General features: G+C 45.0%; 1 protein-coding gene across 2 annotated transcripts; it reads right to left on the bottom strand.

Annotated features, from left to right (window-relative positions):
• Window positions 1–487: 487 nt before the first annotated feature.
• On the bottom strand, window positions 488–17,404 carry LOC119727597 (histone-lysine N-methyltransferase SETD1B-A-like). Of its 2 annotated transcripts, none has more exons than XM_038199558.1 (17): window positions 17,212–17,404; window positions 16,884–17,032; window positions 15,283–15,384; window positions 14,189–14,459; window positions 11,541–13,294; window positions 10,177–11,118; window positions 9,723–9,932; window positions 9,214–9,298; window positions 8,613–8,870; window positions 8,250–8,415; window positions 7,687–7,848; window positions 6,229–6,658; window positions 4,985–5,519; window positions 3,731–3,900; window positions 3,320–3,463; window positions 2,112–2,369; window positions 488–924 (listed from the first exon to the last, which is right to left on the bottom strand). In XM_038199558.1, exons 1-17 carry the CDS (start codon window positions 17,234–17,236, stop codon window positions 751–753), a joined length of 5,835 nt encoding a protein of 1,944 aa, XP_038055486.1. In that variant the 5' UTR covers window positions 17,237–17,404; the 3' UTR covers window positions 488–750. The 2 variants fall into 2 exon arrangements, with proteins under 2 accessions (XP_038055486.1, XP_038055478.1); XM_038199550.1 differs by having other exon boundaries at window positions 489–924; window positions 17,191–17,404.
• Between the last annotated feature and the right edge of the window lie 162 nt (window positions 17,405–17,566).

Here is a 17,566-nt window from a genome sequence, read left to right as displayed (position 1 = left end):
TTCCTCGCCTTCCACCGCTGTGACCTGGGTTCGAATCCCGCCTGGGCCAAAATGTGGATTGGGTTTTCAGTCCCTACCTGATTCCGTGGGTTTCCCCCAGAATGTTCTTCTGGGGTTTTCCTCCCACCTCTAAAACTCTAGTTTCTTCTCATTGTCTTCTCTCCACAGATTTCTTCAGGCTTTCGAACTGTTGTGCCTAGGGCGTTTTCAGGAATCCTTGGTTTCATTACTAGAAATAATTACCAATCAGTCAATCTCAAGCAAGGTTAGAGTGACAGGGGATTTACCGGTGTTGAAATCGGGTCCACCGCAAGTCCATCACAAGCCAATCACGGGTAAATCACAAAGTCCAGTCACAAGTAACAGTGAATGAACAATAACAAAGGAATGCCATTGTCAAAGCTCATATGAATAGCTTGTGAAATTGAATTGGGACTGGAGGACTTGTGATGGACTTGCAGGGACTTGTGATAGACTCAACTACAAAACTGGGATTAACAGTGAAAAAAAAAATGCATTTTTTTTTTTTTTTCAGAATTCATTGGAATAGATTGTTACTTTACTTGAGACTAATATGAAAGACTAGAGATTTTATCACAATCGACCTTTCTGGATTGGACAACAGTGGCCAGTGTTCTAAACGTTTCATGCAAAATAACGTCTCAATTTTTTCTTGATGTAGAAAGAATGTGCCATGGGATTTGTTGGGTTTTTTGAAGGATGCAGGAGTCTGCCCAGCCCCACAATGTCTTAATTGAGGGTGCCTCTGCACTGCGTCGTGCCGCACAGGCAGGGGATTTTCTCGTCTTCGATGGGGAACTTGTAGTCGTATGTGATCTCCTCTCCCGTGCTGATGTTCTGCTTGGAGTAGATAACAATCTTCTTCTGCGACTCCATGGAGATGATCTTGGCGTAGCAGTTGGGCTGGAAGAGGAAAGGCAGCCAAACATTTTAGGAACTGATTGTTTTTGGTTAGGAAAATCGGGACTGCGAAGCAAAAATCCGTAGAAAGCCATTCAACGCAATGTACCTTTTTTTGTTATTTATAACATTTCTTTACCCGGGTTAGCTTAAAGAGTTTAATACTGGTTTTCATTTAATAATAATAATAAACAGTTCTTATATAGAGAGCATAATAAAATTAAGTCTCTTTGCGCTTGTGCAACTGTACAGGTGAGGTTTTAACAAGTTGTTTGAATTGATCCAAGGTGGGACAGGTTTTGATATGGGAGATCATTCCATAGTTTGGGAGCAGTGAATTGAAAGGCACGTTGACCGTATGATTTGGTGGTAACTGGATAAGGAGTGAGAAGATCTTTGGAACTAGAGCGGAGGGTTCTTGGTGGTTGATATTTGTTGATTAATTCTTGGAGGTAAATTGGGGCTAATCCGTGAATGCATTTGTAACTCAGAACCAGTAATTTGAAAGTTATGCGGGATTTCACTGGTAACCAATGCAGCTCATGTAAAACTGATGAAAAGGGTTCATGCAAGCGTGTTTTGGTGATAAGCCTCGCCGCAGAGTTCAGTATCCGTTGGAGTTTATTAAGTTGGGAATCTGGCAATCTGTAAAGAAGACTGTTGCAGTTGTCGATGCGACTTGTCACAAATGCATTAATCAGCCTTTCTGTTGCTGACTGATTCAAAAAATTTGGGGCCCTACACACATTTTTGTTGACTAATGTGATGTGGGACATGACGTTTTTAACACCCTCGGGGTGCATAGCACCCGAGGCGAAATAATTGTAACTTACTATGCAAGAAATCCTTTGATTTGTAGACTACCCTGCCAGACACGAGACTGATCTGAGCAGTTGCATACGTATCGAATGCAGCTTAGTCACGAGCGTGCGTGCAGATTCAACACGAGTGTGCGAGCAGCACGCACTGTATATGAGGGTAGCCATTGTCCATGCGTTTTTATAGACTAGACACGTGGCTGCTCGCGACCAATGCAATTACGGCACACGATAAAATCCAAGCACACCATATGACAATACAAATTATATAACAAAGCTTTACGTGGTGACCATTGGGTGGATTTTGCAGTATTGAGGATGGTTCCTAGCCAAAAGGGCCGAGGCGGTTAGGTTGATGAAACTGCTCCTTACCGTACAGCTGTGATTGATAAACCGCGCCAGGTTGCCGGTCAAGGTAGCGTCGATGATGGCGTCGGCGTCGATGCGGAACAGGTAGCTGCTACCGATTCCAATCTTCTCGTAGCGCGTCTCGCGCTCGTCGGCCACGCTCTGCCGGATGGACTCCCCGACGTACTCGATGACCATCTCGTCGGCCGAGATGGGCTGCATGGCGTACAGCCCCCAGCCGTGGATGCCGCTCTTCAGGAACTTCAGGTCCTTCTTACGGAACTGCGGAGAGACAACGACCACAATATTATTCATCTTGTTAAACCAGTTCACGCCGGGGTTATTTTGACAAGAACGGAGCGAGGCCCGGGATTATGTTTTACTCGACCTCAAGCCAGGCGGGTTGAAGCCATCACCCTCGGGCAGCACACTCATATTTCCAGCCTCGATCGCTGCGAGCGGGTCGTTGACAGATACTGCCGGCCTCGCTCCCTGCGTGTTTATCCGTCTCTTCTGTCTCTTTAAATGATTTCTTAAAGCAATTCCAGGTGGGAAGTACACTGTTTTGGCAAGGGTTGTCATATTTACATACAAATTTCGGAAAAAATTCCATACTCGATCGCCACTTTTTTCAATTAATTTTCAAGCGCCAAAAGTTGCATCCTTTATGGTAATTCCCTCCACTTTCCCTCCTCTACTCTCACCCTCTCCTTTCCTTTATATCTATTTATTACACTTACTTCATCGAGATTGGAACCTCGGACTCTTGCTTGAAACACGAGACTCTTAACCGCTAGGCCGCGCACGATCGCTGTTGCAATAATCAATCTTTGGACATATTTGAAGTAGCCATTGAAATAAACTAAATATTCATGAGAAAATAAATATTCATAATGACGTATTGCACTATCATTGGCCGGCTCAAGTGACGTCATGGTTGTCGATGTCATGCGTATAACGTACCGCTATCTTTCAGCCACTACAATCAGTTTTGACCGGCTGCTTCAAGTTAGTTCTGCACAACGTGTGCATCCAAAATGTGCTCTAAAAACACATTTTGCCTAATTTTTTTTCGCCTTTACACAGCTTCCTGGATTCCTCTTGGTTGAAATCACAAGGTGAGGTGAAAATTGATATGTTTGGCGGCAGTTAAAGTGGCAATCGAGTATGGACATTTTCCCCAAATTTCTTTTTTTTTAAATCCCACAAAAGCTAAAAAAGTTGATTCTTACCTTGAGTTGGTTGAATTTCAGGAGATCAGACACAGCTCCGTCTTGCCTGGTGAGCGTTGCCATAGCACGTCGCTGGTCTGACCTTGCCTCACGAGATAACTGCATGTGTTTGCCTCCGCTTGCCTTGATTGCTACACTCGAGTCCTGACAAGCAAACAAAAAGGGAGTCACGTACCAAACTTGCCTTCAGCTCTGGCTTCCACTTAACCACTGGTGCCACAAAAATTCAGGAGCCTTTGAATGCACACAGCAAATGAACAATTATGACGATATGATTATGGCTTCAATTTTGTAAAAATAACTGAGCAACTGGTCTAGTAGTCTAGAAGATTTTAACCTGAAACTCAAGCCTTGATTGCAACAGGTTTCTGTGAAGTTTGGTTCCATGTTTTTGAAGACCTACGTATATACCTCATTGTTTTCTCCCTTGTCCTGGGGCAACGTTCGTAACCTGGCCAGATACTTCTTCTTCTCCTGCGTCGTGATCTTATAGAAGCCTTCCGTTCTCCCCGAGCCCGTCCCGTGAATCCGGACGTCGTCCACCTTGCGTTTCTTCTTGGGCGGGTCTGGAATCGCAGTCAGTGTGGATCAGTTAAGGAACTCTTTGAACAAAGTGTGTCCATCTTTGTGATACCGCCATCTTTGTGATACCACCATCTTTGTGGTCACGCTTTTGTCGCAAACATTTTCGGTACGAAATTCCTGTGTGAAGACTTATGGGCGCGCAAGCTTGCCCCGCATAGCAACTGTGTTGCATGCGCATGCTTTAGTCTTCACACGGGAAGTTCGTACTGAAAATGTTTATAACAAAAGCGTGGATCTGCGATTTATTTTCGGTAAACACGTCGCCCATGGACATATTTAGTTTTTTTCTAAACCAAATTTCTTTGTAATTCTAGACACAAGGAATATGTAAACAAAATTTCAGCTTCTTCAATCATGTAAAAATATGAAAAAAAATTTGTTGTAATTTTTTTCGCTATGGCAGCAGAGGTTCATACCCTGGACTCCGTCGCATATACACAACGGAGGAGTCCAACCTGGGCTAGGTAATATACAACATTTGCAAACATCAAAAAAGAAAACTACCAAATTATTATGAAATACCTTGCTTGACTGTAAGTGAATAATAGTCTCAAGCATCCTCTAAAATCTTGGCACCTGATACATGGTGTGCTGTCATTTTCAAGAAGAGTGGAATTTTTGTATCAATTTCCAACGAAATTGGGAAAAAAAACTGACTTTCTTTCAAATACTGTCCCCAATTTACCAAATTGAGTTAGTCCACATTTAGTTTGCAATGGGTTACACATCCGTGAATGGGTGCAAGCAAGCTAGTCTGGTTCCCTGATCTCACAATTCCGCAACGTCTTTAAAATTACTCCATTTCGTCTGAAGTTGAGTGAAGGAACCAGACGACAAGAACAACCTTTTTCCCTTGATTTTTCCAGCATCTATAAACACAAAACTTTAAACAAGTCAGTGTAACAATATATACTATAAAATACTAACCCCCATATCCATCCATTTCTGAACGATTACAGAAAAAGCAAATGTTGCACATTACCTTTAAGTCTACCGTTTAGTAGATTTTTATCTGAAATTCGAGCCCCAGGGCAATAAACATAGGGGAGTTTAGAGAGCAAGTGTTTCAGCAAAGGATATGTGGATGTAAGACCCAGTGAGTGTAGCTGAGCCAGGGTATCCTGCCCTCTTGCATCATGGATTCGTAGCTCTTCCGTAGGTAGTAGGAGTCCTCCTGGTCTATGCCTGCCGCCAGGATCTGGTAGAGTAGACCCCACTCCTCGTAATAATTCCTGGGCATGAACTCAGGTTTGGACGGGACGGGGACTGCGACCTCCTCTTCTAAGGACGGCTCCACCTTGTGTTTCCTCTTGCCGGATTTCTGCTTCTTGGGCGTGACGTCTACGTTGGCGTCCGAGACCACGTCAATGATCTCCTCGCTCTCGGTGGTGGCAGCGGCGGCTTTGGGCGTGGCGGGGAGCTCTTGGTCGGAGAGGTCCAACTTGACCAGCTTCAGCATGGGCTGGTGTGAGAGGACCTGGTTGGCGATGTCCTTGGGCGGAGATTCTTTGGGCGGGGATTCCTTGGGCGGGGATTCTTTGGGAGGGGACGGGGGCGGGCGCTGGCAGTAGCTGTGGTCCAGGAAGGGGAGGGGTTGCTGGTCATCGGCCGCCTCCTGGAAGGAGAATTGAAAGAGGCGATGTCATTTGAAAGAGTGAACTAAGCAATTTTGCCTAAGGTGGGATTCAAACCTGCAGCCTCCGTAATAAGTTCTCTACAAATTGAACAAGCTTGGTCACTTTTTATTTAGGACAGGAACAAGAAAGATTTAAACCTGCTTCAGTATCTCGAGTTTGATTGACTAAGTTTTTTTTTTTTTTAATATTTGCCTTTGAGAGATGTAAACATTCTTACACTGGAGTTTTGCCCTTTTCTGACATACTTTATCTATGCACTGCACACTCAGTGCTGTTCAAGAGCTTGTGATTAAAAATGAATAAGCTTCCCTGGCTGGGGTTCGAACCTACCACATTTAGGATACTTGTGTAGACATTTTAACTAAAGAAACTATAAGATTCAAACAAGCAAGCCAACCCCAAACGGTATTCCAATGAAACAAAGAGACAAAGACTTTAGCACTTTGCATGCTTCAAGTTGGAATTTAAGTGTGTGAATAACAATGACTTGTGATGGCTTTTTGTGTTTGCACGTTGCCCTACATAAAGTACGAAGGACGAACGCTGAACTGCAAGAAAACATGTTGGGTATTATGTTTAAAACTAGCCTGGTAGAGGGAAATGCTTGGTGGCAGACAGTTTTTGTGAATCTGTTCCGTTACAGAGATCCTCCATTGCAATGACAATATTTGTTCAAGCCTCCATTACCTTTGGCAGGGCAGCCTTGGTGGCCTTCTTAGCACCTATCTGCATCTCCATGTCTTCCACGGACTCCATGACCACCTCCTCCTCAATGCTCTCCAGAAGCTCCGGAAGCTTGGCATCCTGGGAGCCTTCTACCGTCCCCTTCTTGATGGCTTCCTGCGCCGACGGGAGACCCTTGTTCTTCTCCGAAGACGTATCGGTCTCTCCGGAGACATTGGGGACGTCCTCCAGGAGCTCACTCCGAGCCTTGGTGGCCAGCTCTACCAGCATCTCGAAGGAGTCCAGCCTGGTGGTCCTGCCTGGTTTAGAGTCTTGGACAGCCTCTTGGTCCTTCTCCGAGGGCTTCGTCTCACTCTCTGCCTGCCCTGCATCCTTCCTGGTCTTATCTGAGAGGTCCTTGGAGATTTTGGTCTTGGATTTTTTCTCTTCGGCTCTGTTTTCCAGGAGAACAAACCAAAGTTCTGCTTGAGAAACTTCTCAGGCTTTTTACTTCGAATGGCAAGTGGAAGTTCTTTAACCCTAACCCCCTTAAGCTTACTTTGGACTAAAGTACCACATACTACAAAGTACTACAAAATGTATGTATGTAGTACCCAAATACTAAAAACTACTGTGAGTGCTGTGCCCACTTATATGCTAAAGTACTGCATACTTCAGTTTACTACTAGTAGTATTTTGTAGCTTTGGGTGAGGCTAGGGTTAAAAGCTTTCACAACAATATCAAGATAAGATGAACCTACTAAAACTTCATGATTCTAATAAACAAGGTAATCGCATGTTGGGTCTGAAAACTTGTCAGTGGTACAAGTTCCTGGAAGAATGAACAATTGAAACCTGAAACAACCAGCAACAAAAAACCTCCCCTGGCAGAAACTTAATGTGAAGATACAATATGCAAAAGCAACATGTCAAAGGCTAGTGTGCCTGGTGAACTTTCGTTTTTCACTTAGTCATGAACAGATGAAAAACTTTTACCCTAACCCACCCCCAGGCCCTTTTTGCCAGGAACCATCCTCAATCCTCCAAAATCCTCCATGCCAAAATGAAGGATACCCACTGCCCCAATCCTTCAAAATCCTCAGACAGTTCTGCCTCTCAAAATGCATTCATCCTCAAAATCCTCTTCTTCTTCAAACACCATATACCCTCAATCCTCCAAAATCAACCAATACTGAATGTCCATGTGCCCTCAATCCTCCACAATCCTCTAAAAGTGTATGTTGCATTCAGCCTCAAACCTCCAAAATCCTCCAAAACTGCCCGGAGGACTTTGGAGGATTGAGGAGGATTAGGGTTCATACCATGAACCAGCCTAAACCCTAACCTTTCCCAATCCTTCAAAATCCAACAGGAAGAATGCGCTCCACGGATTTTCCTGCAAAGCGGTGGATTTTGGAAAATTCAAGAAATCTTCTGGCAAAAATGCATCCGGAGTTCCATTTAAAAGACCAAAGAACCTACTTGTCTTTGACAGCTTCCTTCTGTGAAACATCCCCGTTGACGGCCTTCTTGTCAGCCTTCTTAGGGACGGAAGCCTCTTTGACTTCCTCCGTCTCCTTCTTGGCCTCCTGCTCTTCTTCTACTTCCTCTGGTATCTTAGCCAGCTTCTCTTTCAACTCCTTCCTGTACACCAAGTAGGTAAGCAAACGTGTCTCAAACCAACGCGAGTTAACTAGGCCAGCATTTATCTCTGGTTTCCTTCGCACGAGACAACTATTTCTAAACCTCCCAGTTTGTCAGTGCCGTTTTACAGTTCTGGAGTGAGAGAGGCAAGTTGGGGTAAAGTGGCTAGCCCAAGGACACAACAGAATTGAATGGCCAGTTGGATTCAAGACCCTGACCCTGTGATCATGAGCCGCAAACCTTACCCACACTCCAATTAAGCAGAAAAAAAATAGCTGACTGTTATTAACTTAACCCTAAACAGCATTTTCTTTTAGGGGCACTCCCTGCACACACCATGTTTTTCTGATGAAGGTTTTAACCAAAAGAGACGTTTTGGTGTTCTTTAGCCATGCACTGACCTGCTGGTGTCTTTAGCTTCGTCATCAGAGTCTGACTCTTCACTTGATGAGATCTCGGATCCTGAGCTGCTCTCGTCTGAGTCACTCATGTCTGATGCTTCTTCCTCCTCTTCCTCTTCTTCGTCTTCTGAGCTCTCTGAGCCACTCTTAAGGCTGCTGATCTCATCTAAAAAGAAAACGCAATAATTTTTGTAAGGTGTATTATCAGTTTTTTGTTGATATGTACTCTGTGAGTACGTTTTGGCAATATTTTGACTTTTTGCTCCAGTATCATCATAAACCTTTAACCCTTGTTTCTTAGATGTAATTTTGCTTATCTCAGGAAAATGCTAATGAACTTTGGCTCCGCCACACGTGGTTTACCTTCGAAATCTGAGTCGGATTCCTCATCTTCATCTTCTTCGTCTTCATCTTCTTCTAAGTCTTCATCTTCCTCCTCTACATCAACCTCCTTGGATACCTTCACATCCGCATCTTCCTCCTCATCCTCGTCCTCCTCATCGTCCTCCTCATCGTCCTCCTCCTCCTCATCATCTTCATCTTCGTCACTGACCACACTCTTCCGGTGTTTTCGGACTGGCTGCTTCTCTGAAGGTTTACCATCTTTTTCTTGCTCTGTGTCTGAATTTTACAAAAAAAGCAACAGCAATGCATTACACACTGTAGTAATGTTGGTTCGCATCCAAATTGTTCTCATCCCAAATATAATAACAATGCGCTCTCTCAGTGGCATAAGAAACTTGAAATACACTGCGTTACTTGAAGGAATGAGAGAGCACTTTGAAAAATGTCTTGACCTAAACAAAAAGAAATTAGGAGCTATGCACTCATTGTAATTTCATAAATGTTATAGAGATTTGGCCTAAATCCAGAGAAAAGTACCCTGGTTCAGATGGAAGTGTTGACAGATTCTATAAGGAATGATACAATATAGAAGTCTGCCTCTCTTTTTCTAGTGCAATACCTGACACGTCCTCATCCAGCAGTTGCGGTGTCTGTGCTCTTGGTTTCTTCTCTTGATCTTCTTCTTCGGGAACTTTCCTCTTCAGCTTTAAAAAAAAGTTTAAAAAAGAAAATAAAATTTAATGGGAATAAAATAAAATTGGAATTTTTACCCAGCGATCAAAATAAATTGTGTGACGACAAGTCTGATAACTGATAGCTTATACAAGGTCCAATAATGCACAGCGAAGCTGGTAAAGTGGCTTGCCCAAGGACACACACACACAGCCAGCAGCCGCATTCAACCCCTGACTGACCCTCAGATCATGAGCCATGGACAGTTTACCAAACTGAACTGCATTCCAGTCCATCGCAGCTAATGCAAGGAACCAAATACATGCCTGTGTGGAGAGTTATCAAAGCTGGTAAAGTGGCTTGCCCAAGGACACAACACACAGCAAGCAGCTGGAATCAGCCCCAGCCAACCCTGGCCATAACAGCTAGACCACCACATTCAAGACTTTGCCTCACCTTAAATGATGGCATGCGAGGCATAGTAGCTCTGACACCCAGTCCAAGACCGATGCTCTCCAGGCCCAGGTTCTTGCCCTGTGATAAGCCTTGGTTCCAGGGCCTGGAGCCTATGTTCCAGGTCCTGGAGCCAAATGACAAAGACATCAAGGGAGAAGGCTGGACCTTTGGCGATGGCTTCTCGTTATCGGTGACAACCTTCAGGGGCTCCTGATAATCATGGAAGCAACAAACAAATTACGAATTATGAAATGAAAGCCATGCAAAAACAAAATGAAATTCCTCAAGATTTTGACAGTTTGAAATGTTTCTAAATAAATGTAGACGTATTTGCAAGGATGTACAATAAAATGCAATAAACACCTTCACTGCATACGTCCGATCTATCCAAACTACAGTTCTTGTACATTTCTAACAAATGCTTTGAACGGAAAATTCCAAATCAGGCACCCACCTTTGATTTGCGTTCACAGTCATCCCACCAGGTTTCTAAGGACTTGAAGGCCGAGGATTCCACCATCTTCCGCCCTAGATCTTTCTTCATAGTCTTCTTGAGCTCGATGAACGTGGTCTTGAGGAGTTGACTGATCAGGTCTTCCCTGGGGTCCGACTTGGGCGGGGAGGAGTACCAATTTTGCTCTGATTGGGCGTTTGGCATGGGCGGAGACTGGAACTGTTGCGGGAACTGCTGCAGGAATTGCTGGAACTGCGGTGTGGGTGGCAACGCTCCGGGCCAAGGCGGGTTGAGTTGGTTGGCCTGGTTTGTCTGCCCGGGGCCAGGCATCCTCGCCTGGTCTTGGAAAGGGTTCTGGCCGGCAGGGAATCCCTGGTTGAGGTTGAAGGATGGCATTGGGAATCCCCCGAGGCGGGCAAACATCTCCAAGGGGTTGTGCTGGGGGTTGGTAGGGATCTGGCCAAACTGCGCCGGGGTCATGCCCATGTTTGCCCACTGGTTTATAAACTGGTTGGGTAAGGAGGCAGACGGGGCGACGCTGGCAGCGGGGAAACCGGGGACGTTGCTGACCGACGGCGGTATGGCGTAAGGGTTCGTACCGGGATGATGGGACTGAAAACCAGGGAAGCCCACGTTGGGTGAAAAGTTGGACGGACCAGTTGACGAGAACGGTCCACTGTAGCCAGGCAGTGACACTCCAGGCCACTGGTACCGGGCCGAGCTTTGGCTCGACAGTCCGGGGGGAGCTGGAGGCGGGGGCATGGGGGGTCCGTAGGTCCGGGATTCATTTGGTTGGGGGATGGGAACGTTGACCTCTAGTTTAGTGTCTTCCCCGCTACTGATGGACGACATGCTCATGCGGTCATCGTCTACGTCCATATCTGAAAGGGAACCTCCTGGCAAATTCCGCGACGCCAAGGCATCGGCTATCTCAATCTGGACCTGCACAAGAAAAACACCAAGATATGTAATACAGGCTAGCGGGGTTATTTTGATGGGACATCCAGCATTCACAAAGATTCTGACCATATGAGAGACAAAGTTGTTATAAAACAAGATAAATCAAAATACTAAATTGGGAACTTCGGTAGTGCTACCCAGGAAAGGTGGAGCAGATTTCGCCTGCGTGTATTAGTTTGAATACAGTGCGCAAGAGGCATTTTACAATGCAGCCTCCACAGCTTGCCTTAACTGATTATCATAAGGGTGATATATCTCATCTGTGAGATGCAAGCCCATGAAACTGGTAGTAGGAACATTTTGCATTAACTTTTCGATCTTTGGAGCAGATTTCTACAAACAGACCTTACCCTAACCTGTACCATACAAATCTATTGAATGAAAACTGCAATAGATTAAGTTACCTGCTTTTCAGTCTGAGTATCAGAGAGAAGTCTACTTGTCTGCGGTTCTGATTCAACAGGTGTAGATCCCAAGCTGTCATCTATACTTCCTTGGTGTTCTACAAAGGGACTTGCACTGATTGCTGGTGACGGTACCTGATCGGTGATGTTACGGAGGTTGGACAGACCCCTGTTGATCAGGGAGCCTATGCTCAGGTTGCTCGTGTTTTCATTCACCGTCGGTGTCGAAGCCCCCGATGGGATGGTGGAAGCTTTGTCCATGTCTCGAATTTCAGGTGTAGACGTTATCGAGTCTCTGCTACAGGAATCATCCGCTGCGAATCCGTCTGTCGTGCTGCCCTCCCGGGAATGCTGCAGCCTCTTGTAACTAGCGTGGCCGAGCTGCCGCTCCAAATGCAGCTTGTCGACGCGTGATTTGTGCGATTTGGATGTGTCTTGGGTTTCCCAGTGTTTGCTGACGACACTGTCATACCTGGGGTGGGGTGCGGGGGAATGTTCCCTGCTGCTCTCCTGTAAGGTGGTTGTTTGGCTTCCCTCGTCCAGGAGTGGGGAGTCCCCTGCCATGGGCGACGGGCAGGGGCTGAACTCGCCCCCAACATTGTTGCTAGTACTGTCTTGGCCAGAATTCAATGAGGAGTCCAACTCAAAGCCGAACCCCATTCCGGATTGGCGCTGTAAGAGCGCCTCGATGCGCGAGTCCAGACTCATGTTTAGCTCGCCTGTATCGGATGCGGCTTCATCTTCTTCCTCTTCTGTTGCTGGCGGTTTCACCTCCTTGTCTTGGACGGCTGTGGCGGCTGCCCTCTCCGTGGCAAGTTTGGAGTCTGCTGTGTTGCTGTCCTCATCGGCCGAGGCAGGCAAGTCCCTTTGGTGGTTCCTAGATTTTGTTTTGCTCCTCCGATCCGAGAAATCGTCTCTGGGCTGATCCCTTTCGGCATAGCTCCCATGTGAGTAGGACGAGTCAGAGTCTTGACGCTTGTGTGCTTGAAAGTCTTGATGGGAGCTACTCCTGTTGAACTGATGTTCCCATTGACCCGGCTGTCCCTGGTTCCCGTACCCCAACTGTGCATCTTGCTGCTGATTTGAATATCCATAGCCGTCCCCGGTCCCCTGTTGCCCATAGTTCTGGTGATCCCAAGCCTGGCTGTCGTGATACATGTTGTAGTTTGTGTTGGGATGTCCTGGATGGAAGCCGGGCTGCATTGGCATACTGTGCAGGGGCGGCATCTGTGGGGGGTACGGCATGTTGGTGTTCGGGTCCTGAAAGCCCGGCGGGAGGCCCCTCTGTTCCAGAGGCGGCCTCGGAAACATCCCATGGTGCTCCGGAGGCATGAAGTTACCGCTGTGGGGCGGGTACTGCTCCATGCCGCCCCGGTTGAAATCCTGAGGAAAAGGTCCTGGGGGATTGCCCCCGTAGTCCTGCATGTTCATACCCGCAAAGTTTCCGCTCAGCCCTGGGGTTGTGGATGGCCTTGGGGGTACAGGGAACCCTTGGTCCGACCCCATTGGGTAACCGACCGGGGGTGGCTCTGGGAATGCAAACGGGTGATCGGGCAGGCTCAGTGGGGTGCCTTCCGACGTTAAAGGGGTCTTGCTTTCCAAGGAGAGTCTTCTGGGGTCCCCGGCCCCGGCGCTGCGTGGGGTGGGCGTGTCTGGGGTGGCCAGGCCATGTCGGGGGTCGCGAGGCGTGGAGCTGGAGCTGCTTGGGGTGGAGCTGTTGACGAGGCAATCAAAGATCCTCTCACATTCAGTGCCTGTGACAAAAAAAAATAAGAAGTATTGAAAAAAGTAGAATACATCCGTACATTAAACTGTTTAACTAAATTCCATTTTCATATAAGCCTTTCAATATTCTCTTTATTGACTTGGCTCTACCCAGTACCACATTGTTTGTTCAGTCATGTGGAAATCACGAAAGCATGAAAAATGGACCACAAGTTGAAAACCCACTTTTTCACCCTAGAGTTTCACTACCAAGGAATGATTAAAAGTGTTGAGTATGAACTTTGTCCTTGAACTCCACCTTTTTGTGTGATATAAAATTAAAGGCCATATCTGCAAATATAATTTTAGAAATATTTTGTCTCTTGGCCAGGTCTCATTGACCAAACTGCAAGCAATTCTACCACATGACTAAATGGCACTCCATACCTCAAATTGTGCATGGATACTCCTAAAGTAGTTTCCTCAAATATGTTTATAACTTTAACACTATGAATATACTACCATTAGCTTCAATGCAGCACATGTGAGGTATGCTTAGAATTGTCTGGGTAGCGCTGCCAAAGCGAGCTCCCGCAACTGGATTTGATTCATTTTGTTGAAAGTGATCACTACTAATGCAGTGGCTTCCCTAAGCTTGTCAAAGCCTGGCTGTATTTGAGAAAATAAAATCCAGTCCTTGTACCAAGGCCACACTGAGGCCCAGGCACGTCACCAAGGAGGAGGGGGGGGGGAGCCTGGTGGGGCCGGGCCCCCTTTGCCGAGCAACTGCCTCTCCCCAACGGCAAAAGCCATACACGTGTATTTTTTATTTTAATGGTAGTAGGCCCCCCTAGTTGGTACTCTGGCCCCTTCTGGGCTTGCGACGGACCTGCTGAGGCCAACCACTAAACACCCCCCCCCCCAAAAAAAAGGCATAGTCCTACCTCCAGCATCAATCTGGACAATGATGATCTTGCCCATGACGGAGGTCCTGTTCAGCTCCAGCACGGCCTGCTTGGCGGCCCGCGTGGTGCTGAACGTCACGCTGGCCAGCCCCAGGTGCTTGCGGGTCTTAGGGTGGCAGCAGATGTTGATGTCCTCCACGGTGCCAAACTTCTCGCACATGTTGCGCAGGAAGGCCTCCCGCACGTTGTCGTTGAGGTTGGTGATGGTGCATTGCTTCGGGGGCAGCTCCCCGACGTAGTATTTGTCAGACTGGATGCATTGACAGTAACAGGATACAAGGATTACTTATTGGGTGACAAGCACCGACAAACCCTTAACTGACCAGATACTTCAAAATGCTCCAGTTGGTTTTGTAAGAACTTTGTTGTCTATTAAACTTAGCCCAGAGATACATAACTGTCAAATCTGCTAACTCTGTTACGCCCCAACTATAGCAATGGCCCAAATGATAGTTGGGACGACCCTGCCTATAGTTAGGATCATCCAAACTATAGTTGGGATCATCCCAACTATAGTTGGAATGTTGCTATAGTTGGGGCGTAACAACTCCATAACGCAGTTTTAATTGAATATGACTATTAGTCATATTCAATTAAAACTGCGTTCAATTAAAACTGCGTCATAAAAAAGGCGGATGCACATATTGGAGGTTTACAAATTCTTGACTTTGTCCCCATCTTCTGGTTTATAATTTTCTTCTCCCAACTTGACAGATTTCATTTTTGAGAATGTGATTTATTTGTTGATTTTTGTCAACACTTCCAGGGGAGAGCAGAATAAATGTCAGGGGTTTTTGGTCATTTTTTTAAATTTAAAAATGGGAAATGTCAAGACATTTCAGACACATACTAGGAAAATTTGGCCCAGTTACAAAATACTATCTGGTGAAGATTTCTCCTTTTTGAGGTGCTGGGTTGGGAGGGGGGGGGGGGGAGTGTCCGTGATGGGATGGGATGAGCTAGTACAATTTGTTTGTTTATGGGGGGGGGGGGACTAGAGCTTGCTCTCAATAAACACATTGAGAGAAGAAGGGTCAAAGGTGAATATTAACTGCTATTACAGCGATACATACCTTAAATTTGGGGACAGGAAGGTCATACTTTTCCCGACCTTTCCAAAATCGTGACAACCTTGACCTGGGGTCTCGTACAATTTTGACAGAGAAGTCAGCACCCTGCATCAAAGTAAGCAAGAAAATTACCAAGATTAAACCAGAAGTTCTCTTAACAAAGTAAATCTTAAAAAAAAAAAGGTATACCTTTTCAGCGAAGAATACTTTTACTTCTAGTATTTTAACAGGTCTAAGAAAGCCTACTTTCTTTTCCAGATTTTGGAAGTTATTTCAAAAACTATACAGTTGTAATATAAGAGTGTGATGTAACTCTCCTGTGGTTTGACCATTCAAAACCCCTCAAAATCTGGGTTCTGGCAAATTGGAGGACAAAAAATGCAGGACCTTTTAAAATCGTCCAGAATTTATTGTTACTGCACTACCACACCTTTCAATTCCTTTCGAAAGGTATTGAAAGGCAACTTACTGAATTTGCCCACAGAGTTGCTTCACCTTCCGAAACCTTTCGAAAAGTTTCAAAGTTCCAGCACTATTTCACCTTTCAAAACCCTTTTAGTCAGGCAAATTTAAAATGTTTTGAAAGGTCTGATAATTCTCTGCCAACTGCACTGGGCATAGCAGGGTTACACGATAAAAACTTTCTTTCTTCCCGTCAGGTCATCCAGAAACCTTGAAAACATCTCTAAAGTACTGTAAATGTTATCTGATGAATTAGGAATTGTGTTCTACGGGTCTTCACACAGATCAGTATGAGAGAAAAATGTTTCTTTCCAATTTCTACCAAATCTTAAACCAGACTTGAAGAAATGACAATGTATATTTTTATGATTTGTCCCAATTTGTAGAAAAAAATTGATTAGAGTTTCAGTTCTCATATTTGTAATCCATGACCGTCCAAACCACAAGTATAGGTCGGTGATAAAGAAAGGGAAAAATTTCATACATGGACATCACTAATTTTTCCCTGCAGTGACCTATCCATGAGAAAGCGATAACATGTCCTAAAAAGTCAAATTTTGCAAGGAAAATACTAAAGCATTTACCAGGCATTCAACTGGGAATTTACAAAAAAATGAGGAAATTCCATCACATCCGTGAGTTTGATTTTTAAGTCAATCTTTTGACATTATTTCATGAGATAGTGCTGTTGAAGTGTTCCCTAGGAAAAAATGTTGCAACCTGACGCCACTATTTTCTTCATATATCATCTCAATGAAGGTCAGTCATTGCAAAAAATGATGATAAGACATGAATCTGGGACTGAGAAACATTTCCAATTTTGTTAGGAAATATTAAGAAAATGTCCTTGACTCGCCATAGACTTTGTACACAACTGCTGAAATGGCGACAGGTTGCAAGTGCAACATTTTTCTGTTCCTGTTTGCCAGTTTGACTTTTTTAAAAATTTGACTGTTTGATCAGAATTCAGAAAATGTGTTAATTAAAGGAAACTTTGACAGTGGCTTTGGCATGTTCGGTGGTTCTGAAGTCGTCAAAAAACAAAAACAAAGTTCTTGATAAAACTTCCGGGGCAAAAGATCAGATAATAAGGCAATCATCCTCTCTTGCAGTCGTGGGCCACGGCTTGATGTCACCCTTACCGATGGCCCTGGCGCAACCCCATCATAGCGGTACAATTTCTGCTGGCCCTTCTTCAAAATCGGGTCAATCAGAAGTTTGTAACTCTTCCATTTCCTCTCGCCGGAGCCCCCAGGTCCAGGATTGTGCGCGTCTGTCACACCGTTGAAATCTGCAAGTGGAAAGAGCGAGAGAAATAAAGTGACATTATATTAGTTTGAATGTATTCGAATAAGTTTCAATGTAAACAACCCAGCCTCCATTCAACTCAATGCAGGTCTGCCTTCCCATTGGAAAGCACACAAAACTCGGTCCAGTTCTGGCACTCACTTGTTGACATGATTTGTTTACCGCGCTGGGACGGGAATTCATCCATTTGTCATCTTGGCATGAAAGCACTACTGTGTTAGATTGTTAAGAATAAAATCTGCAGCCATTGTGAGGTTGTTTCGGTCAGAAGTCGCACATTATTTGAAGGACTTGTGAAGCAAAATTTCCACTTTTTTGTGTCCATAACATTGGGAATTACCCATGATGCAATCTAGTCCCGATCAGTAATTTATTATAGGTGAAGAATTTACCGTCAAAAAAAGATAATCTTTTTGAGCAAGATTTCCAATAAAAATATTTGTTAATTCAAAATAATTTTATAAATACTGACTCCGGCAGATTTTATGTAATTATAACAATTTTAAGATGACAATTT

This window comes from Patiria miniata, unplaced genomic scaffold (assembly GCF_015706575.1).
Source record: "Patiria miniata isolate m_02_andy unplaced genomic scaffold, ASM1570657v1 HiC_scaffold_1, whole genome shotgun sequence".
NCBI classification, from domain to species: Eukaryota; Metazoa; Echinodermata; class Asteroidea; order Valvatida; family Asterinidae; genus Patiria; species Patiria miniata.
This window is presented reverse-complemented; position numbering and strand designations above follow the sequence as displayed.